We start from the raw sequence: 21,097 nt of genomic DNA on the forward strand, positions 1-21,097 counted from the left end.
ATTTATCAAAAAATGTAGATTAAAAACCTACAACCTATACCTGTTTGTGATCTGGTTACTGTTCATACAGCTTCATAAGACCCGCTTTGGAGTACTGTGTACCTCTCTTTTATTCAGGTCTAACTAGCAGACAGAAAATGATTTGGAATCTAAACAAAAAATAGCTTGTCGAATAATTCTTGGATTAAACTACAGATGATGTATTGGTAGAGCTAGGTTGATCAACTCTCCTATCCCGGAGAGAAAAACTTACTTAAGATTTTGCTATTTCTTAAAAAAAAATATGTCAGTCTTGGTTACCTCCTCAAAGAAATAATAATTTTCTTCGAAATGTAAACACTATAATCATGAATTCAAATGCAAGAAAAACAAATTTAGAAACAGTGCTCTCCCTAATCTTGCACGTGTGCTGAATAAATATTACAAATCTTAATTGAAATAATTTGAAAATTCTTAAACGTTTAATCCACATGTTTAGCAATTGTTAATTCATTTTAATAACCATTAATTTCTCGCGTTTTAAGAGTTTAAGTATCATGAATGATTTGATCAATTTATTACATGCATTCTTCTGTTATATTTTTCATCTTTACCAATAATTTAATGTGCGAAGTTTACACGAATATGTCAATAATTTTGATTGTCTATGTCTTTATTTTACCATGTATGTTGAAATAGATACCGAGCATATGTAAATATTATTTTTTTTACTGCGATACATGTCTGTTGAATAAACCATTAAATGAATGAATGAATGAAACGAGTTTTACCCCTTTTTTATTTCTTCGCTTGACTGGCCCCTTTCCTGGGAGAAAAAATACTATCGATTAAATAGCAGTGGAGATAACATTTTCATGGCTTGTCAGATTTTCGTGGGACGGAAAGTGTCAACTACTACTAAATTTTGTACAAAGCCTTTTTATACCCTCTAAAATCATTGCACAATAGGCCTATATTTTCACATGTGTATATGTAGGCCTATATCATGAACCTTCTTATCTGATGTTTGTTTCTTATTTCAAGGCCTATTAAACTTTTAAACATAAATACTTAATTTTAGGCATTATGTCTGTTGCCTTCTTACATTGCTTGAACACACGTTCTAATTATTTTGATTGGTTGTTTTTTAATGTTTTATTTTTATACTTTTTGTATTCTTATATTTTCTTTTAATCAAAGCCTTGCTGTAAAGCAGATAATGCTGATTCCGGGCAACTATCATACATTGTTTTTAACAGTGTATAAATTGGGTAAACAAACAAACTTGCGTATCCCGCAATTAATGGGGGGGGGGCACACGTACAATTCGGAGCCTTGGTCTCTGCAACCATTCCACTAATTCCCTCCATACTTCTCAAGAACTTATAATGATAATTTTCAATCATCAAAATATGCCGTGTGAACTCGTTTCTAAATTCGTCAAAAACGCTTGAATTGGCAAAATGTTGCATAAGCACGAACACCCTCCCACACACACGCACCCACACAAACCCATTCATTTCTTTTGACAAAATGAGCCACCATGCACTCTCTCTTATTTTCATATACGTCCACACAAGAATTTGCACTAACACACCCACACATACGCACCCTCACACACTGCACATTTCCATATCCAGAAATCCTATTCAAGCCACTCACCCTCTCACACACTCGCACACACACCAAACCCATTTCCATAGATATGCACCCTCTCTAGTTTTCTCATACGGGCTCACACACAAATTTGCACTAGCACACCCACATACACAACTACGCACCACCCACCCACACACACATTTGCATATACAGAAACCCAAACACCTACCTATATCATCCCAATAAAGGACAGCGGGAAGACCTTACCCTCTTAGAAATGCACGGTTGATTAGGCTTATGAGCAAAAATAAACAAAATCAAACAAAAATAATAAACAGGAAGTACGAAAAGAGAAAGAGGAAGTGAAAATAAAAACATGCACAGTGTCAATAGGCAAACCATATTGGCTCAAAAAAAAAGAGTTTCTTACAAACAGAGACGCACAAAACTTGCATGACTGATTATTTCTTATAAAGCCAAGAATTCTATATAGTTGAAGAATCGGTTTAAGGTTGATCTAATATTCCTTTTACTGATAATAAAGAAGAAAATAAAAAGAACTTGTAATACATTCAAAGAAAATTCATTTATTTCTGCATTCTGAATTCTGTATATGTTGTTAATTTGGACATAGATGTCACATATTAATAATAACTATGATAATTTGCATTAGTATGGCGCCACCTATGTCGAAATGATCTATTCCAAGGCGCAAAATTACTGTTTCCTCCTAAAAAATACAGCAATGAGAGACAAATTATATACTAGTGCATCACAACATCGCATAGGAGCTTTTCATGAGTATAAATGAAATACGCATGATTACAAGATAGGGTTAAACTTTATGCCATCATAATTTTCAGAAGAGGAGAGATAAATTGGAAATAGATATGTTTCTAAAAATGTTTCAATGAATGCAACTCTTTTTATTCCGTTTAAAAGTTCATTTGAACTTCATTAAAACCTCATGTACGTATAAAGTTATTTCTTAGGTTAAGGGAAGGTTGTCAATAATTCCATTAAATTCATACTTCCACATAATAAAAAATTTATATGAAATATTACAAAATAGGTTGATATAATTATGTACTTAAAACAAAACAAAGTTTGAGCAATGTTGGTTTTTCAAACCATTATTCTACATGGAATAAAAATTGGGATAGACTCTCAAAACAGGATAAAATATTGCACATGTTAATATTCGCTAAAATGGGTATGAATAAAGATCAATTGAAAAAAAAAACTGGAGGTCTGATTTATGCATTGATATAGCCTACTAAACGTCACCAAAATATCTGATTATTATAGATTTGAGATCAATACAGATCGTCTTAGGCTGGTGACCATGCAGTCAAACAGTGGCTTGAGATTTAAAACGTGAATTTAGTTCCGATTTGAATTCAAATCATTTTAGATTAAATAATTTGAGATTTAAAATAAATCTGTCAGATGATACTTCATCCAGAGTACAACTCATAACTATAACCACAACTGCCCAGGAAATATTTCAATTCCTGTAACTTGGAATGTGCATTTAAGAGGATTACCAACAATCAGCAAATGCATAAAAGTCATTTGAATATTAACGCATTAACACACATTTTTACTAAATAGTTATGAATGCTAAACATGATTATTATATTATATAATATATTTAGATTTTAGGTACAACGAAAACAAGGCGGGACAAGCCATGTACAATCTACCTAATTGTATAGAAATAAGAAGAAATAATCACTTTGTCCTTCTTTTAAATCAATTATAATTGGGTAATATTAATGACCTGGGCTCCGTAACACAAAGGTTAGCAATTAACTGCAGCTTGATTTTTATGATTGATTGTACACTGTAGTCAATGCAATCAATCGTAGAAAAATGTTCTACGATCATTGCTAAGCTTTGTGTTGCGGGCCCCTGGTGTGTTTTTTTTTAGATAGTTGATCATTACTTTTAACCATCTCTTATTGGTCAAACAGTTGGCAATTTTCAACCAAATACATCAAATCTGTCTTTCTGGATTATGCATGGTACTACTATACGACAGATCATACATGTATATAAAACATATCTTATGATAGTAGCCTTTTATCATGAATTCACAAAAAATTCAAGTATAAAACGAAATCTACATTCACAATAAACTTCAATAAAAGGGTTACAGAGTGTGATACAGTTCAATAATTGGTAACCAGAAGTAATATCATTAAAACTGCCCAGCAGTACTCCCATAATTCATTCAACAAAATGAACACATTAATCACCAGATACCAAACTACTATTCTTTTTACTTAAATAAACAACTTACAGTTTTTTTGAAACCAATACTCACATACCAGATATGATTGGATGCAAGCTAATTTCACAATTTTTATTACATGATAATCAAATGTAGTTATCAATAATCATAAATATATATATTGTTTTCAAGTTAATTGAATTAAGCCACTGTAATGGAAATCTCTAAAATCAATTGTAGAACATTCAAAACATTACATGAAGAGTAAATCCATTCATGCAAAAATACATTTCCAATTAGACAAAATTTCTGGTCCTTTGACCTAACTAGGCCTACTACTCAAAAGGACTGATGGCTTCAGATCCCTTCTGAGGGACCAGGTAATGAGGAAGTATCATTGTCTTTTCAAATGGCACTAACACAATGACTGATGATAGCTTACAAATTGGATAAATGATTGAATACATAGAACATTGAATGCTGCAAATTGACGATTTCAGCAAGTGCGACAGGCCGTATATTCCAATAAATAAAAATAAGAATAAAATAGTGATAGTAATTATAATATTAACAGTTATCGATACTATACAAATGTCAGTATCATAATTTATATTCAAAGATGTAGATACATTCTATTGGAAAGTTCCTCATTAGTATTCAATAATTTGTTATAGGCCTACCTTGTGTGATGAAACTTCTCCTCGAAAGTTCCTCAAATCGTATATATGTTTCGTTTTACTTTTTTGTTTTGAACAGAATAACAGAATATTGGCAGATGCCACTGATGTTCCAATAATTTAAATTCAATTCAATTCATTAAGGTAAGAGTTGATACTTGAGTCAATCCCTAATACCATATCACACGGGCAAACTGACTCAATTCTGGCTACATATAATCAGTTGGATAGAAGCCAGTTCGTTGGTGTGACTCACACTATAGCAATAGAGAGCATATTAATTTGTTTGTATTATACCTAAAGATCCTCTCCGAGGGAACAAGTAATGAAGATTATTGCATGTTGAGTATATATTTCGGACGTAAAACCAGGAAAATGGAACGACCCCCTGCTTTGAGAAAATTGACATGCCGCTTGTTGACTTTTAGGTTATAAATTTCTAGATTGCAGTGAAAAAAAATCTACACCAAAATAAGTGGCATGTACATGTAAAACTTGTCCTGTATAGAGAGGAAAGTTATAACGTTTCGTAAATACATTATCTACGTAAGGATTACTTATTAAGAAAGTAAAGAGGGGGTAGGTCTACTAGATACGTGTCAGTGTGAATTTATGATAGTGAAATCATGTAAAAGAGATTAAATTCATTACGATCTCTTCAGTTGAACTCTGATGGAGAATGAAATCAAATCCAAACAAAAAGGCATCAGTAACAATTATTCTTTCTTGTTTACAAGTAGCATTAAGATTCCTGACGAAAGTTACAAAACTATGTTAAAAGGTCTCCCCTTCATCCTTTCCAGGTTTCCTGTCCAGATGAAATACACTCCAACCAAAAGAAAAATATAGTAATAAAATAGTAATGTTCGTTCTGTCTCGTTTTAAAGCAGTCTTTACTAGAGTTATGACAAATGGGCTCCCTTTGAGTTCTTGAAAGAAAAACAAAATATTGTATATAAGAATCTTGTTACAATGGCAGTGGGGGAGGGGTGCGGGGATAGACTGATTAAGAACCTGCTCCGAGCCTTCTCAGCATTCTTTATGCAGTGTCCATGTACATATGAAATCAGTGTAGATTCACAAAGACTTCACCTGAAATGGTATTTGGATTTCGCTGTCGATACCAATATAGCAGTCACTAACAAGATGAAGAGAGCATTGTATGGTATCTGAAAAGGAACAGAAGCATTTTTTATTACTGTAATTTTGTGTCCATTTGAGTATGCCATATAAAACACGTCATAATTAATGGGTATTTCTTTCATGTTTACTATATTAATATTTCTTTTTGACAATCCCATTATTTATAAATAAATAATAAAAAAATAAATTAATGAATTATAAATACTCATCAGCAAAAGAATTATACCACTTAATTAAATATGTTGACAATTCTCTGCATAATATATGTATCATAAATTGAATTAGGCTGACTATATCCCTGAAATAAAGCTTGTGGCAAATTTTCATTATTGTATTTGAATACCAGTAATAACTAACATATCAAAATTGAATTACTCATCATTACCGGTATATCAAAAGAATTAAAAAATTGAGGTAAAAGTAGCAATAAAAACAATGTCTTCCCTAACATACCACCAAGTCATACAATGTCATTCATTATACTTTAATTATTTGAAACTTGCATCATAAATAACTTGAAAGAATGGTACCTTTTCTTTCGGGCAACTTGAAGGGAAGGGCAACGCTAGTCCTACCAAAGATGTGATCAATTCTCTTCCAAGCCAGGATGCTGTTGGTGCTTGTTTCACCGAGCACCACCCACCATCCGACCTCCCTCAACTTAGGGTATCTTGGGGTATGAGACATCCTCTATATAGTGGTGGTAAAACGGTGATATTAATATCAATGATGAGAGTGATGATGATGAAAATACAAATGAACGCTGTGTGGTACTACAAAATCTACAAATGGCGCTGATAGAGACATGCTTAAGTTTTCGGGCCTTTTATCATTCAGTGCAGTTTTCATGGTTTTGTTATTATAACAATTATTATTATATTATATACAATTACTACAAAGACTATTATTGAAACAGATCATAATCACGCTAACATGATAATAATGCTAATAATAATGACAATAATAACACTACTAATAATAAAAATAATAAAAATAAAAGCAATAATAATAAAAACAACAATAAAAATGATAATGATAACACAGTCTGAGAATCTTATTAAGTTTTGCAAAGTAGAATACGATCATCTTATCTTTGATCTTCTTGTTTTCCTTAAGTTCTTTACAATTAAAAAAAATCATGATCTGTAATTACCATTTGTGCTTGCTTAACAATTATTTATTAACAATATATTTTGTCTGAATTTTGAAGGTTTATTTTTATACCTTAGCTCCCTTATTCTGTTGTCTCAGGTTGACGTGAATGATGTACCCTTGGCCTGCCTCAGCTCTCGTTGTTATGGTGCTTAACCTCTCTTTATTTACTGTTGTTGAAAAATAAGTGACGGAAGAATGTCGTTAAGGGCGCAGGCAGTGTTCAAGGGAGGAAGGGATAATGTCTTTTTAGGGACCCATTTTTGTATTGGCTTGTCTTCAATTGGGCAACCCCCTTGGGCACATCCTTGATCAGCGCCTTTCAGGGCATGAAAAGAAAATGCTGAAATAGTCTGAGTGGTGATACATATAATAACCACAGAACATTTATCTTGATACCCTTCATAATAATAATAATAATAACGCTCAATTCTTGTATAGCGCATCACACATAGCATAGCATGTCCCTATGCGCTTAAAGAAGAAATAGTGTAAGGTAAGAATAAAGTAATCAAGATATTTATATTGGACCATTAGTTCAAAGTTGGTATTTCATATATTGAATAGATGTGTTTTTTCATTCATTAAGTATTCCATGAAAACAACTGTGGGGGATTCAATAGGAAAGATATTTTGTAATCTTCGAAAAAAACATTATATCATTGACCTATCTTTTTTATACTTACTAGACGTAGGAAGTGGCCTAGTCCCATGCCTTCTGGATGGTGTATTGGTTGGTTCGTCACTAATAGATATATCCATTCTGATCGTAGGTAACTTCCCAAGAACACTCCAGATCTAATGTAGATATGAAAAGTACTGTTTCAAGATTTTGATTTTTAAAAGTTTTTGTCACAACTCATGGAGATAGCCATGTAATAGGCACTTGATAACAAAATGAAATTGACAGAAAAAAAATTGATAGAGAATGAGAAAATAATTACCAATTAAAATTCAAACAATAATGCCAACAGTTATGAAGACCTACAATAGTGTTATAATCCCTATTATTGAAATTATCCTTATCACATTATTACTTTCATTATCACTGCTATCACATATTTTTATTGTCTTCATGATGATGATTGCTATATTATCATCAACATTATTATTCTATTATTATTATTATTGTTATTATTATTATACTTGTTATTATTGTCATCATCATAAGTTATCACCTCTTCGATTTGAAGTGGATCAAGATCATTCTGGAGCATCTCCTGAAGAACTTCTTTACTTCCTTGACATGTACTGATGACCTCACTAAGCAATTCATCATTTCGAATCACTCTATCCAGTTTTCTGAGTGAAAAGAAGCAGTGACATTTAAAGAACAAGTCCACCCCAACTAAAAATTGATTTGAATAAAAAGAGAAAAATACAACAAGCACAACGCTGAAAATTTCATCAAAATCGGATGTAAAACAAGAAAGTTATGACATTTTAAAGTTTCGCTTCATTTCACAAAACATGTTATATGCACATCTCGGTCGGTATGCAAATGAGGGAACTGATGACATCACTCACTCACTATTTCTTTTGCATTTTATTATGTGAAATATGAAATATTTTTTATTTTCTCGTCATTTTCATGTGAAATGAAGTTTCATTCCTCCCTAAACATGTGGGATTCCATTATTTTAACATTTTGTGGTTCAGGCAAGGAGGTCCTAATTGTCAAATTCATAAAAATTGAAATATTGTATGATTCAAACAATAAAAAGCAAAAGAAATAGTGAGGAGTGAGTGACATCATCGACTCTCTCATTTGGATGTAACTGACTCGTTCATATAACTATTTTGTGAAAAATAGGCGAAACTTTGAAATGTCATAACTTTCTTATCTTACATCCGATTTTAATGAAATTTTCAACATTGTGCTTGTCTGATTTTTCTCTATTGATTCAAATCAACATTTTTATGAGGTGAACTTGACCTTTAATGAGGCAAAAGTTTGAGGCGAACCCAACATGGCGTATTTAGAAAAAGGTCCCAAGGAAACTTAGCCTTTTTAAGGATGAAAACATTATCTTGCAATAGTTTTGGACATAATATTCAACAATCAATATTGTATTTTACCCCTTTTCCTTTCATTTTCTTAATTCTCCCCTTTTTTTTAGGTTGTGGAACTTTTGTGTTCCATCCCCATCTGTATGCCTGTGAACAGAAGGGGGGGGGGGTGCAATGTAGATAGTTAGGATGTGTCCATTGATTGCAAAACAATCCAGGGAGTTACTTTTCTAGAAATTGTCAAATTTCGATTGTTAGCCAATTCTTGCATTTGTTTAAAAATGACAATTGGTGACAAAAAGGAAAGGGGAATATGCAACGACCAAAAATTTAAGATGACCACCAAATAAGACATCAAAATTATGTCGGGGGTGCACTCTGGCACCGCTTCTCTATCTTCTCTCAGGTACACTAGTGTACCACATCAATAATTATTTCATACCTGATTGTGAAACGAGGGATGATGGCTCGGGTGACATGAGGGAGGGTTAGGAGAGGCGACTCATCCGCCCATCTGGCTTGCATGATTGACTGGCTACTGCGCATGCTCAGGAGGATCTCCGACAATGAGTTTTTGTTTGCAGAAACTTCCACTAAGGCCTTATTTGGACAAGATAAGAAAAAAAGGAAATTGGAGGATGAAAAGTAACAAGAGGTAATAATCAAAAATGAAATTGAAATAAAAAAGAGGGGATAATGGTAATAGGGAAGAAGCTGAAAAGTATAGGAGTAAGAAGAAGAAAAAGAAGAAGCTCGACAGTACAGGAGTAAGAAGAAGAAAAAAAGAATAAGAAGATGAAGAGGAGGAGGAAGAAAGAAAGAAAGTGAGAAACAAACAAAAAGAAAGAAAGAACAAAGAGGAGGAGAAGAAGAAGAATAAGAACAAGTGGAAGGAGAAGAGTAAAACGGAAAGGAGCAGGCCCCCAAAAGATAATGAAATGATTCGTAAATTGAATCAGAAATCTAAAATTGACAAATATCGGAATGAAATAAAACAAAAAATTCAAATCATAATTCTTGAATATTTACATCTAGGAGCATGCCAATGCGATCCAAGATGGTCCTTGTATCTATCGTGTAGTCCTTGGATGGGAGATCTGCCCGGGTTACATGGGCTTGTAGTAACAGGTAAGCCTTGGAATGAGCACTAGTAATCCCCAAAAAACTTGATGAGCCAAAGCGTGGCAAGGAGTAACAAAGTGTTCTGTAGAAATAAAAGCAAAATGGAATGTCATTCAAAAGAAATTATCTAACTGTGAAAATATGAAATAAGTTCATGTAAATTGACTGTAGTGATTATGAAAATCAATTAAGGTTGTATTAAGTTTTGTTTCATTATCTTTATTTCATTCGTTTTTTTAAATTTGGAATTCATTGTCAGACAAAATGAAAGATTAAATGAAAAATAAAATCTGTGGGAAAGGTGACGTTCTCTTTTATTAAAAAAGCCAGATCCCCTACAATATAATGTGAATTTAGATAAAGATCCCCCTATAACAATTTCTCAAACGTGGACTTGGGTGGAAATTATGGCATTGATTTGGCAACTGAAAAAAATAGATAAGGCCTACAAAATGACAGAGCCTTAAAAAGTTCAATTTTCTTAATCAAAGAGACAATATACAGTACAAAATAGATATAATGGCCACTGAATTATCTGTCAGACTGAAATGGTTAAATGAATGTCAATGCTTTAGACAGACACAAGAATTGGTTAAAACAAGGGAACTTGTCTGAAAAGTGACAACGCAATGTACAATTCATAATGAGTCTGTCAATTACTACTTCAACATCTACTGAAGACGAGGTTGCACCATGTAAATTTGATAGAGGGTAAGACAAATTTTAAAGGAAAGTGCACCCTGAAGAAATGTTTATTGTAAAAATAGTAGAAAATAAAAATACTGGTGAATTTATGAGGAGAATCCATCAAATATTAAAGAAGATATCATTATTTTGATTTGTGATGACACATTTCTGACATTTCTAAATGTTTGTAAATAAAAACTCAATAAAATTATATTTTCTTATTTTTTTTGGTACTACTACTACTACTACTACTACTACTACTACTACTATACTACTATTACTACTACTACTACTACTGCTGCTACTACTACCACTACTACTAGTGACTATTACTACTACTACTACTTCTACCACTACTACCACTACTACTACTGCTACAACTACTACAACTACTACTTCTACTACTAGGCGTACTACTACGGCTACTTCAACTACTACTACTACGGCTACTTCAACTTCTACTACTACTACTACTACTACTAGTATACCAATACTGCTGCTATTACTACTACTACTACTACTACGGCTACTTCAACTACTACTACTACTACGGCTAGTTCAAATACTACTACTACTACAGCTACTTCAACTACTACTACTACTACTACTGCTATCGCTACTACTACTACTACTACTAATTTACTTTAAAACATCTGCTATGACTTCAAATACAGCAGGGTAGATGGAGGATTTCATGGGGAGAAACCGACTATCAATATTTTTGTTCTAAATAACTTCACTAAAAATACACATTTTCCTCTATTATTCCGAAATTGGTTTAGGAGGTATTCGTTACAAAATCATGGGGTCAAAGGGGTATGTGCCCTGAGACCCCCGCCTGATACAGGCCTGAATACTTTTGACTCCAAGGATAAGGTTTATAGTTCTATTGACCTGTTTGAGGTAGCTTCATCTGTACGCACTGGAGTTCCTGAAAACTCTTCTGCTTCCTGTAAAGAGAAGAAAGAGAAAGATAAAGAGATACATGTATCTCGGAGAGTGAAAAAGTTGCCTTTATCGGCAACACTTTCAAGACAAGCTGATGAAGATGAATTATCCCTGAAATTATATATCAAAGGGGACAGGGGCAAGAAAGAAAAATTTTTGCAAAGAAAAAATAATCACACAGGCCTTAATCAATAAATGAAATGTATATGGTTCGATTCCCAGCCATGGTGTAATTTCCTTCAGCAAAAAATGTATCCAAATTGTGCTGCACTCGACCCAGGTGAGTTGAATGGGTTCCTGGCAGGATTAATTCCTTGAATGCATGAGCGCTGAAAGGCAGCTCGAGCTAAAGCCGGGTAATAATAATAATTCAATTTCAATTCAATTCAATTCATTTGTTTTCTCTTTCAATCTTTTTACATTTACAATGATAGTTCAATATACATATTTACAAATTATAACATATAAATCATTTCTATAATACAATAATACTATGAAATCGAAAGAGAAGGAGACAAACTGAAAAGCAGAGCTTGTAGGGTGAAGGCCCCCTTTCATAAGTACATTTTATGAATAAAGAATAAGATAGAATAAAGAAATAAACAATATATAATGAATAAAAAATAAATAAATGAAAATAAATGATTCAGTATACACTGTATACAGAAATCAAACAAACGATTAAACATATATATACAAAGAGAAATTAACAAACACATTTACATATTAAGTTCTGAATTACATTACTTTGTGAAAAAACGATAATCTAATATGAATTCAGAAGATATTTTTTAAGTTTTCCTTTGAAATTTTGTATTGAATTACATTGTATGATATCCTTTGATAAAGAATTCCATAATTTTGGACCAGTAAAAACAAATGTCTTCTGTGCAAACGATGTTCTATTCAGAGGTAAATGAAAGGAACTCGCCTGGCGTGTGAAGTGCTTATGAATCGTATCATTCTTTACAAACATATTATTAAAAGGTAATGGTAATTGTTTATTAATAAACTTGTACATTAACTGTCCGAGTTGAAAGAATATAAATCTTTAACCTTCAAGACTTTATTTTTCAAACACAGAATATTTGTATGTGCCCTGAATTCTGCATGACTAATAATACGAATCACTCTTTTTTGTAATATAAAAAGTCTATTAATTTGAGAATTTGCTGCGTTACCCCATGCAACAACTCCGTAATTCAGATAAGGTAAAATTAACGTTGAATATAATGATAACAAAATAGAATGGGGTAAGAAGTGACTTTATATTTTAATGACACCAATGTTGCGAGCAATGATTTTACAAATATTATCAATATGTGTTTTCCAAGAAAGTTTATCGTCGATGAGCAGTCCCAAAAATTTAGTAGATCGCACTCTTTGTATAACAGTATCATTTAAAATTAGATATTTTGGTACAGTCGTAATCTTGTTGCTAAATAGGATGTAACTATTTTTTTCTAGGTTAAGAGAGAGTTTGTTAGCTGTTATCCAATTAGAAACATTTTCTAGTTCGTCATTGAATATTTGCGTCAATTGATCTGGGTCGGGGTGCGACAGAAATATATTAGAGTCATCTGCGAAAAGTATAAATTGAAGCAATCTCGATGACATATCAATATCATTTATATAAGTAATGAACAAAAGTGGGCCAAGAATGCTGCCCTGTGGAACTCCACAAAGAACAGGTTTATGTTCAGAAATATTACCATCAAGTGAAACGAACTGTGAACGCCCGGTTAGATAATTCTTGAACCACTTTATTGATACAATGCACCTCGGAATAGAATATTTGTAGATACTGTATATGGCGCTATATAAATGCCTATTATTATTATGAATAGTCCCACTGCCATCACATCTACTGGGTTTTAGAGAGTGAACTCACCGACAAGACTTTGAGACAGTCAGGCAAGGATGTGGGTGTTGTTGAGCGTCTGAACTTCAGAACTGTTCCTGGTTGGACATAGTGTTCTGCTGCTATCTTCCCCAGCGCTGTTGGCTCGCAGGATGTACTGCCAAGAGCAGACTAAAATAGGAAGAACAGAAAATGTAATAGCTAGTATTTACAGTATGAACATTGCCCGAATTTCTGCGCAACATTTTGACGTTTATTTCCTGATATAAAAAGAAATGAAAGACTTTCAACAGCAATAATACTAATAATAACAAATATAAAATGAACATCAGGACCGTTTCATGAATTAAAACTTAAAACCATGGTATCTTTTCTATTATGTTAACTAGATCTACCATGGGAACTTAAATTTTGAATGGCTGTAATTGAGCCCCGTTATCATAGTAATGGCAAAGTTACCATAGTTTTTTTTTACCATAATTTTTATAACGGGATCACAGATGTTGAGATGTTGAAGAATGTGCCAGACCAATAAATCCAGGGAGAGTAAACTTCGGCCATTATTAAGAAAGAGGATTGTGGCATACAATTGAAGTAGTTTAATAAAGCGTAATGAGAACGAGACGACATATAGACATACCTTCGTATTGATGCACTCAGCATCCATGAGTTTCATCAAGATTTCCTCAGCCATGGTTGAGCGGAATGATCTGATGGTAGCAGTGTGGGAGTCTTCCACACCGTAGAAACTATAGGGAGAGAGTGAGGGAGTGATCGAGGGTGGGGGAGAGACAGACAAATCCAAATACAAAGAAGGAATGAAAAAGAATGGGGGAAAATTAGTACCGAAGACGACTTTTAATATATTTGAGGTCCCTTTCTTAAGTATTTGCTTTTCACGTTTACATTCGAAAGATTAAAAAGTTGAGTGTGCGTTTGCTGTTGATATTTTGACCATGAAACGTTTATATGTACTAAATTCTGCAAAGTTTACAAATAAGCTAACTTGCATTCATTGAATTACAGGTTTTATGGCTTTAAAATGTATTTCCATATCTACATTTTATAAAATATTGTTGTCACTGACGGATAACCTTGTAGATTATAACCACGAATCTCGTTAATCAATACAGCAACCATACTTGAGTTGAATACAGTAACTTTAGAAAGCCTCTTCTATGGACCTCTACGAAAAACAGCACTTGCTGATAGGGTGTTCCATCCCACAAGTGGTAAATAACTAACTAAATAAATAAAACTCTTAATGAGCGAATGAGATTACCTTGGGTTGGAAGAGAGTCTGCTATAGAAGAACGTTTTATTGAGGTATCTTTCAACGTCCAACACAGATGCGATCTTTCCCTCTGCTATCTCTGCATTAACATGACCTGCCAGGGAGTCCACGGAATGCCTGCAAGGATCACCAAACATCGTCAAATTTGAGAGGAAATACTTTAGTAAATCTTTGTTTATTCCTTACCTGAGTAATCTTTCTGTATCCTGTACAATTGCTCAAATAGAACTCACATGTAGATATTACACCTTATAAGAAATGTTTCATTTATTTTGTGGTATCACACTGGAAAATCGTTGAGTGTAATTGTCTTTGGGTGTATACCTGTTTAAGAATACTTTATAAATGATAAACATCATTTTCTAACTTTCTCTGTTTGGGTCAAGTGGTTTTAGTTTCACATAGGGCTGCCTAGAAGTTTATAGGCATGCACATTATCTATATACTTACACCATGTTCAAAATATTCTTTATCACCAATAACGGAGGCCCTGTTGACTTGTTGCACATAACTGGGTTTCAACTCCTACAATCATAAAAAAATAAAATTACAAGTCCTTGATATGCCCTTCTTATTTGATCTGGTGCTACCTATATTGGCTGCCGGGTCCACAATCAATTGAACAAACTGAATATTCGGAGAATTTCAATTTCTGATTTATATTTCTATTTTTTTTCATCAGTTTCAGAATTGGCTGAAAGTCAAGTTGCGTTTAATTTTCTTGAATTTGTGAAACAGACCTACCCTGATTCAATGGCGACAGCCGATTCTTTGAGCAAACTGTTGTAATAGTGTTCCTTGACATCGTGGACCAGTACCATAGCTGAGCCTCTAGAATCACCACTGTGACGTCCTGCACGACCAACCATCTGAAGTATATCTGATCAGAAGAAATAGATCATGGTAAGGAGAATTGGAATATTACTACTACTCCTACTACTACTACTACTACTACTACTACTAATACTACTACTATTACTACTACTACACTGTAAAAAATATTGGGCAAAATTTTAACCAGCACGAGGGTAATTATGTATCCAACCAATTTGGGGCAGTATTTTACCCAATGCGGGAAGCATATTGTCCAGTAAGGTTAAAAAACAAGCAGAAATTACTTTAGAATGAGCAAATTTTCATCACACTGGATAAATAATAATGCCCAAAAGAAATGCCCAATATTGGTTGGATACATAATTACCATCATGGAGCATTTTTACCCAATATTTTTAAGAGTGTATTACTATTACTACTACTACCACTACTACTACTTATTATTATTATAATATTAAACAATAATAATGATAATAATAATAAAAATGATATTAATGATATTACTGATAACAATAATATATGATAATAATGAATAATATTAGCAATTGTTATATTATCATTTTTATTATTGTTATTATCTTATACTGATTTTAATGTTAACCCTAATTCTCCAGGGGGAGGGCCATAATGGCCCCCCTCAACAATTTTCGCGATATATCTGCTGTGCGAAATTTTTTCACCTCGCAGCTCACTGACTTTTTACATTCAAGTCTCGCGCAAATTTTGAGACCAAATTTGTGACGCCCGGGTACGCGGTTACGACATTACGCAACATTATGCAAGTGCATGTCAGACCCAAAATTGCTCATAAACGTGATTTCATGTACAAATCCAATGCAAATTGCGTATTTAGCCAAAATTCATAAATGTATCATTATTTCTACTTTTACTGATTAAACTTAATTAATTTTGCCTTGTTTATGATCAGAATTATGTCTGGAACAATTTCCATTGAAAAAACAATAAAAAACAAAAAGTAAAAAAACAAAGAAATACATAAGAAATTCATAAAACAATAAAATACATAAGAAATTTATTTCCAAACCAAAGTTTTTTTGAATTACGATTGTTAAGAATGCTACAAAGAAAACTTTTACCAAAAATTAGCATTCTAGGAGCTTTATTTAGGGAATTAGGGCAAAAAGTATGATTTATGTATAAATTAGCATAATTAATTCATATGAAATAAAATCTCATTATTTTGGAAAATTTTACCATACAGCCTTGTAGATTACATCACACACTACCAGCGTGCAAATTTTTGCTTCGCTCGCGCGATCGGCGGCCGAGATCTTAAGGGGGAGGGGGGCCATAATGGCCCCACGGGAATGACAAGAATCAAAATACCCCGGGAGATGTAGGGTTAACAAGACATGCCAACATTGACAAAGAGTATGGTTTTAGGAGCATCATGTACCCCCGCTAGTATTACAAATAATTTGTTACCTGTAATAGCCATGTTTGCGTATCTCTCAGTCTTGGCATCATATTGCTCCGTTCCCTTGACAACAACAAAACGAGCACGCAGATCTGTCGCCCATGCCAGGTTCTTGGTTGCTACAAGTACCTGTGAGGGTGTTTCATGAAGCCTCTTTTTAAGTGATGTTCACTGGCAAATTTGTTCTGAGCCAATCAGAGGCAAGGATTTCAGTAGCTTATAACAACATTCATAGACTATTTTTTTAATGAAATGCTCCCCTGACGTAGATGGAGAAACGATATCACTGGAATACTTTATTAAAATATCTGTAGATAAACATTGATTTATCGAAAGAGTTTTATCAGGAACGAAAGTTTTAGAACATAATGTAATGTGTGAATTATTTCATGTTTTTCTGGAGCTAGGGCATAGTATCCCTAAATTGGACCCCAAAGTAGCCAATAAATAAAATTATTGGAAATGTTTTTTTTTGACTGATTTGAGTAGGTATGGGTGTCAACATTTACCAAAAAAAGTTAGGATGAATACGGGTTGGGGAAAGTGCTTTTTTTCAAGGTCAAAGGTCAATGACCTTTTCATATATACTGTATAATGGTATCTCTGAGATGGAAAGGTGCAGGTTGGTGATAATGGTGTCAAAATGCACAAATTCTTACCAGAATATAAAATGAAATAAAATTAAGTACCTAGAATGCACATTCACCGATAAAATTCAAGGTCAAAGCCTTTCAAAGGTCAATGACCTTTTTTACATTATATACCATACTGCATAATGGTATCTCTGAGATGATAAGGTACAGGCTGGCGATCATGGTGTCAAAATGTACAGATTCTTACAAGAAGATAAAATAGAATGAATTCAAGTACTTAGAATTGACATTCACCAATGAAATTTAAGGTCAAAGGTTTTAAAAGGTCAATGACCTTTTTACATTATATTTACCATACTGTATAATGGTATCTATGAGATGAAAAGGCACAGGTTGGTGATCATGGTGTCAAAATGCACAGATTCTGACCAGAAGACCAAATGAAATAAAATTAAGTACCTAGAATGCACATTCACCCATAAAATTTAAGGCCAAAGGTCAATGACCTTTTATACATTATATACCATATTATATAATGGTATCTCTAAGATAAAACGGCAAAGGTTGGTGTTCTTGGTGTCAAAATACACAGATTCTTACAGGAAGATTAAATAAAATTAAGCATCAAGAATTTACATTCACCTTTAAAATTCAAGGACAAAGGTCAATGTCCTTTTTAACATAAGATAATGATATCTCTGAGATAAAACATCACAGGTTCGTAATCTTGGTGCCAAAATGCAAAGATTTGTACCAGTAGATTAAACAACACCAAAATCAGTATATATTGTTTCACCCTTGAATTCCAAGTTCAGATGAAATATTATATATATATACATACATATACATGTGTGTGTGTGTGTGTGTGTATAATCTGTATGACATAAAAAATAAAACATTTATCCTATGTGTTCATATTTGTGATAATGTAAATAAAGATGGCTAATTTGTAATGAAAACATGGAGGTTTCATAATTTCAGTCTGAAGTAAGATCATGGAGAATGTATTTAGGTGTCAGAGGTCAATGAACTCTTTCCAAAAATATCAGTGGAAATTAAGTTTAAAAAAGGTGATAACCAAATAACACTTCTTCATATACTGCGATGCATTTCCAAAAGCAATGAAAAAAAATGAAATGGATTATACAATTTGAAATTTGATGCATCATAATATCTAAATCAAGGTTGTCGTGTCTTTTTCTCTCCAGCGATAGTCCATTCATCTCATTAGCTTAATCTTCTGAAAATGGATAGGATAGGTCTAATCTCATGTCACAGCTAGCATCATCTGAGAGCATTTCCAAACAGCAGAGGGATGACGATGAAGATGAAATGAAGGCCATCATTAGAGCTGCAGTTTTTGTCATAGTAAATGGCATGTATCTCAACTTTAACAAAGATGAATTCCCGTATTATTATCAATTACCTCTCATTGCGAGCTGCCAGAATCTCTTGAGATGCTAATGCTGCATGACAAAACTTCATATCTGCTCTCTAGCTGCCGTAGGTCACCCATGATGCTATTTCTACTAGGTATCAGTTTGTACAAGGATCATGTACTTGGTCCAGAACAACTGATTGTTATCATGCATAGTAATGAAATTCAAAAGGAGATAATAGCTTACAAGTACACATCCATTGACCTAACAACACTCCTACAGCACCACTTCCAGTTCTTGAGGATCAAGCTGTGCAACATATAAGTAATAATATAGATCCTGGTATGTTATCCCTTGACAGAACATAAGGCTTTCATTGAATGGGCCAGATCAAAGTCCTGAAAATGTAAGAAGGTTTCCAAGAGTTTGATTACTCTTTGCTGAAGTTGAGACACTTCATTTACTATGACAAAAGCTGCAGCTCTAATGATTGCCTTATTTCAATTCTTCATCATTGTCCCTGGCTATATGAAAATGTTCTTGGATGATGCCTATCTTTTCCATTTACAGCTTAAGTTATAGTATATAGTATTGATTGTAGCATTTGAGGTTAGTGAAATATTGCTACAGAGAAATTAGTACCTTGATTTAGATTTATAAAATGCATATCTAAATGCTGCTACTTTAGACAACTTCACCATTTCAAATTATATCATACATGATTTTTTTTTACACTTTTGGCAATGCATTACTACAGTATATATTAAAGAGTGCTATTTGATTTAAATTTCACCTCAAACTTGTATTTTGACATCATCATTGGTCCAGGAATCAACTATTAAATTTCTGTTCATTTTCCACGCAGGTGAGTCTTTTCCCATCAGAATCACTATATACCTACATACCACAATCAAGTTATCGACCTATTTACTTAAATTTCCAGCCGTTTTTGACATAGTGTTCATTGACCTCTTACCCCTAAATATATTTTTCATGGCCATTATTTATCCTTATTTCAAAGTGAAATTATTAAACATCCAAGTTTTCATTACAAATAGCTATCTTTCTTTCTATTATTCACAAAAATGTGAATATAATGGATTAATTTCTTATTTGGGGAATCATGAATGGATATATCAATATTTATTAACTTTTGACCTTTGACATTGGATATCAAAGGTGAAGGATAATTCTTTAATATTATTTTGTGCCTTTTTATCTTCTTGCAAAAATTGCTTTTTGACACCAAAATCACCAACATGCAGCGTTTTATCTCAGAGATACCATTATACGATATATCTAGCCTATGTAAAAAGGTAATTGACCTTTGACCTTGAACTTTATGGATTAATATGCACTCTGGGTACTTATTTTCATTTTATTTAATCTTCCTGTAAGAAACTCTGCATTTTGACACCAAGATCACTAACCTGCGCCTTTTCATCTCAGAGATACCATTATACCGTATATGGTATATAATGTAAAAAAAAAGGTCATTGACCTTTGAAAGGTTTTGACCTTGAATTTCATTGGTGAATGAGCACTGAATGTACTTGATTTTATTCTATTTGATCTTCTTGTAAGAATCCGTGCATTTTGACACCAAGATCATCAACCTGCGCCTTTTCATCTCAGAGATACCATTATATCGTATATGGTATATAATGTAAAAAAGGTCAATGACCTTTGAAAGGCTTTGACCTTGAAAGTTTTCGTTTAATGTGCATTCTGGGTACTTAATTTCATTTTATTTGATATTGTGGTAAGAATTTGTGCATTTTGACACCATTATCACCAACCTGCGCCTTTCCATCTCAGAGATACCATTATACAGTATATATGAAAAGGTCATTGACCTTTGACCTTGAAAAAAAAACACTTTCCCCAACCCGTATTCCTCCTAACTTTTTTTTGGTAAATGTTGACACCCATACCTACTCAAATCAGTCAAAAAACCATTTCCAATAATTTTATTCCAGATGGTTACTAATTACGGGATACTAGCAGCCATCAATCATGTATCATTCTTCATACATCATGAATATGCAATGTGTTCTAATTTTGTCAAAGAATTACGTTTATTGCCAGTATTTCATCATTTATCAATATTAATAAAAAAAGGTTCCTTTTCAATTATTTTATTAT

The 21,097-nt window shown here is 33.1% G+C and overlaps 1 protein-coding gene across 1 annotated transcript in view; it reads right to left on the minus strand.

Moving 5' to 3' along the window:
* Positions 1-4,523: 4,523 nt before the first annotated feature.
* The window catches only part of LOC121412887 (activating signal cointegrator 1 complex subunit 3-like), a 47,789-nt gene continuing 31,215 nt past the window's right edge, over positions 4,524-21,097 (minus strand). The window contains exons 26-38 of the mRNA XM_041605649.1: positions 16,989-17,109; positions 15,453-15,588; positions 14,697-14,825; positions 14,055-14,163; positions 13,445-13,585; positions 11,500-11,555; positions 9,826-10,000; positions 9,239-9,396; positions 7,965-8,088; positions 7,473-7,584; positions 6,859-6,956; positions 6,165-6,324; positions 4,524-5,660 (exon numbers count right to left, since the gene is read on the minus strand). Coding sequence (XP_041461583.1) covers positions 5,569-5,660; positions 6,165-6,324; positions 6,859-6,956; positions 7,473-7,584; positions 7,965-8,088; positions 9,239-9,396; positions 9,826-10,000; positions 11,500-11,555; positions 13,445-13,585; positions 14,055-14,163; positions 14,697-14,825; positions 15,453-15,588; positions 16,989-17,109 — 1,611 coding nt within the window. The 3' untranslated portion in view covers positions 4,524-5,568. The remainder of the gene's footprint in view (positions 5,661-6,164; positions 6,325-6,858; positions 6,957-7,472; positions 7,585-7,964; positions 8,089-9,238; positions 9,397-9,825; positions 10,001-11,499; positions 11,556-13,444; positions 13,586-14,054; positions 14,164-14,696; positions 14,826-15,452; positions 15,589-16,988; positions 17,110-21,097) is intronic.

This window comes from Lytechinus variegatus, chromosome 4 (assembly GCF_018143015.1).
Source record: "Lytechinus variegatus isolate NC3 chromosome 4, Lvar_3.0, whole genome shotgun sequence".
In the NCBI taxonomy this organism is placed as follows: Eukaryota; Metazoa; Echinodermata; class Echinoidea; order Temnopleuroida; family Toxopneustidae; genus Lytechinus; species Lytechinus variegatus.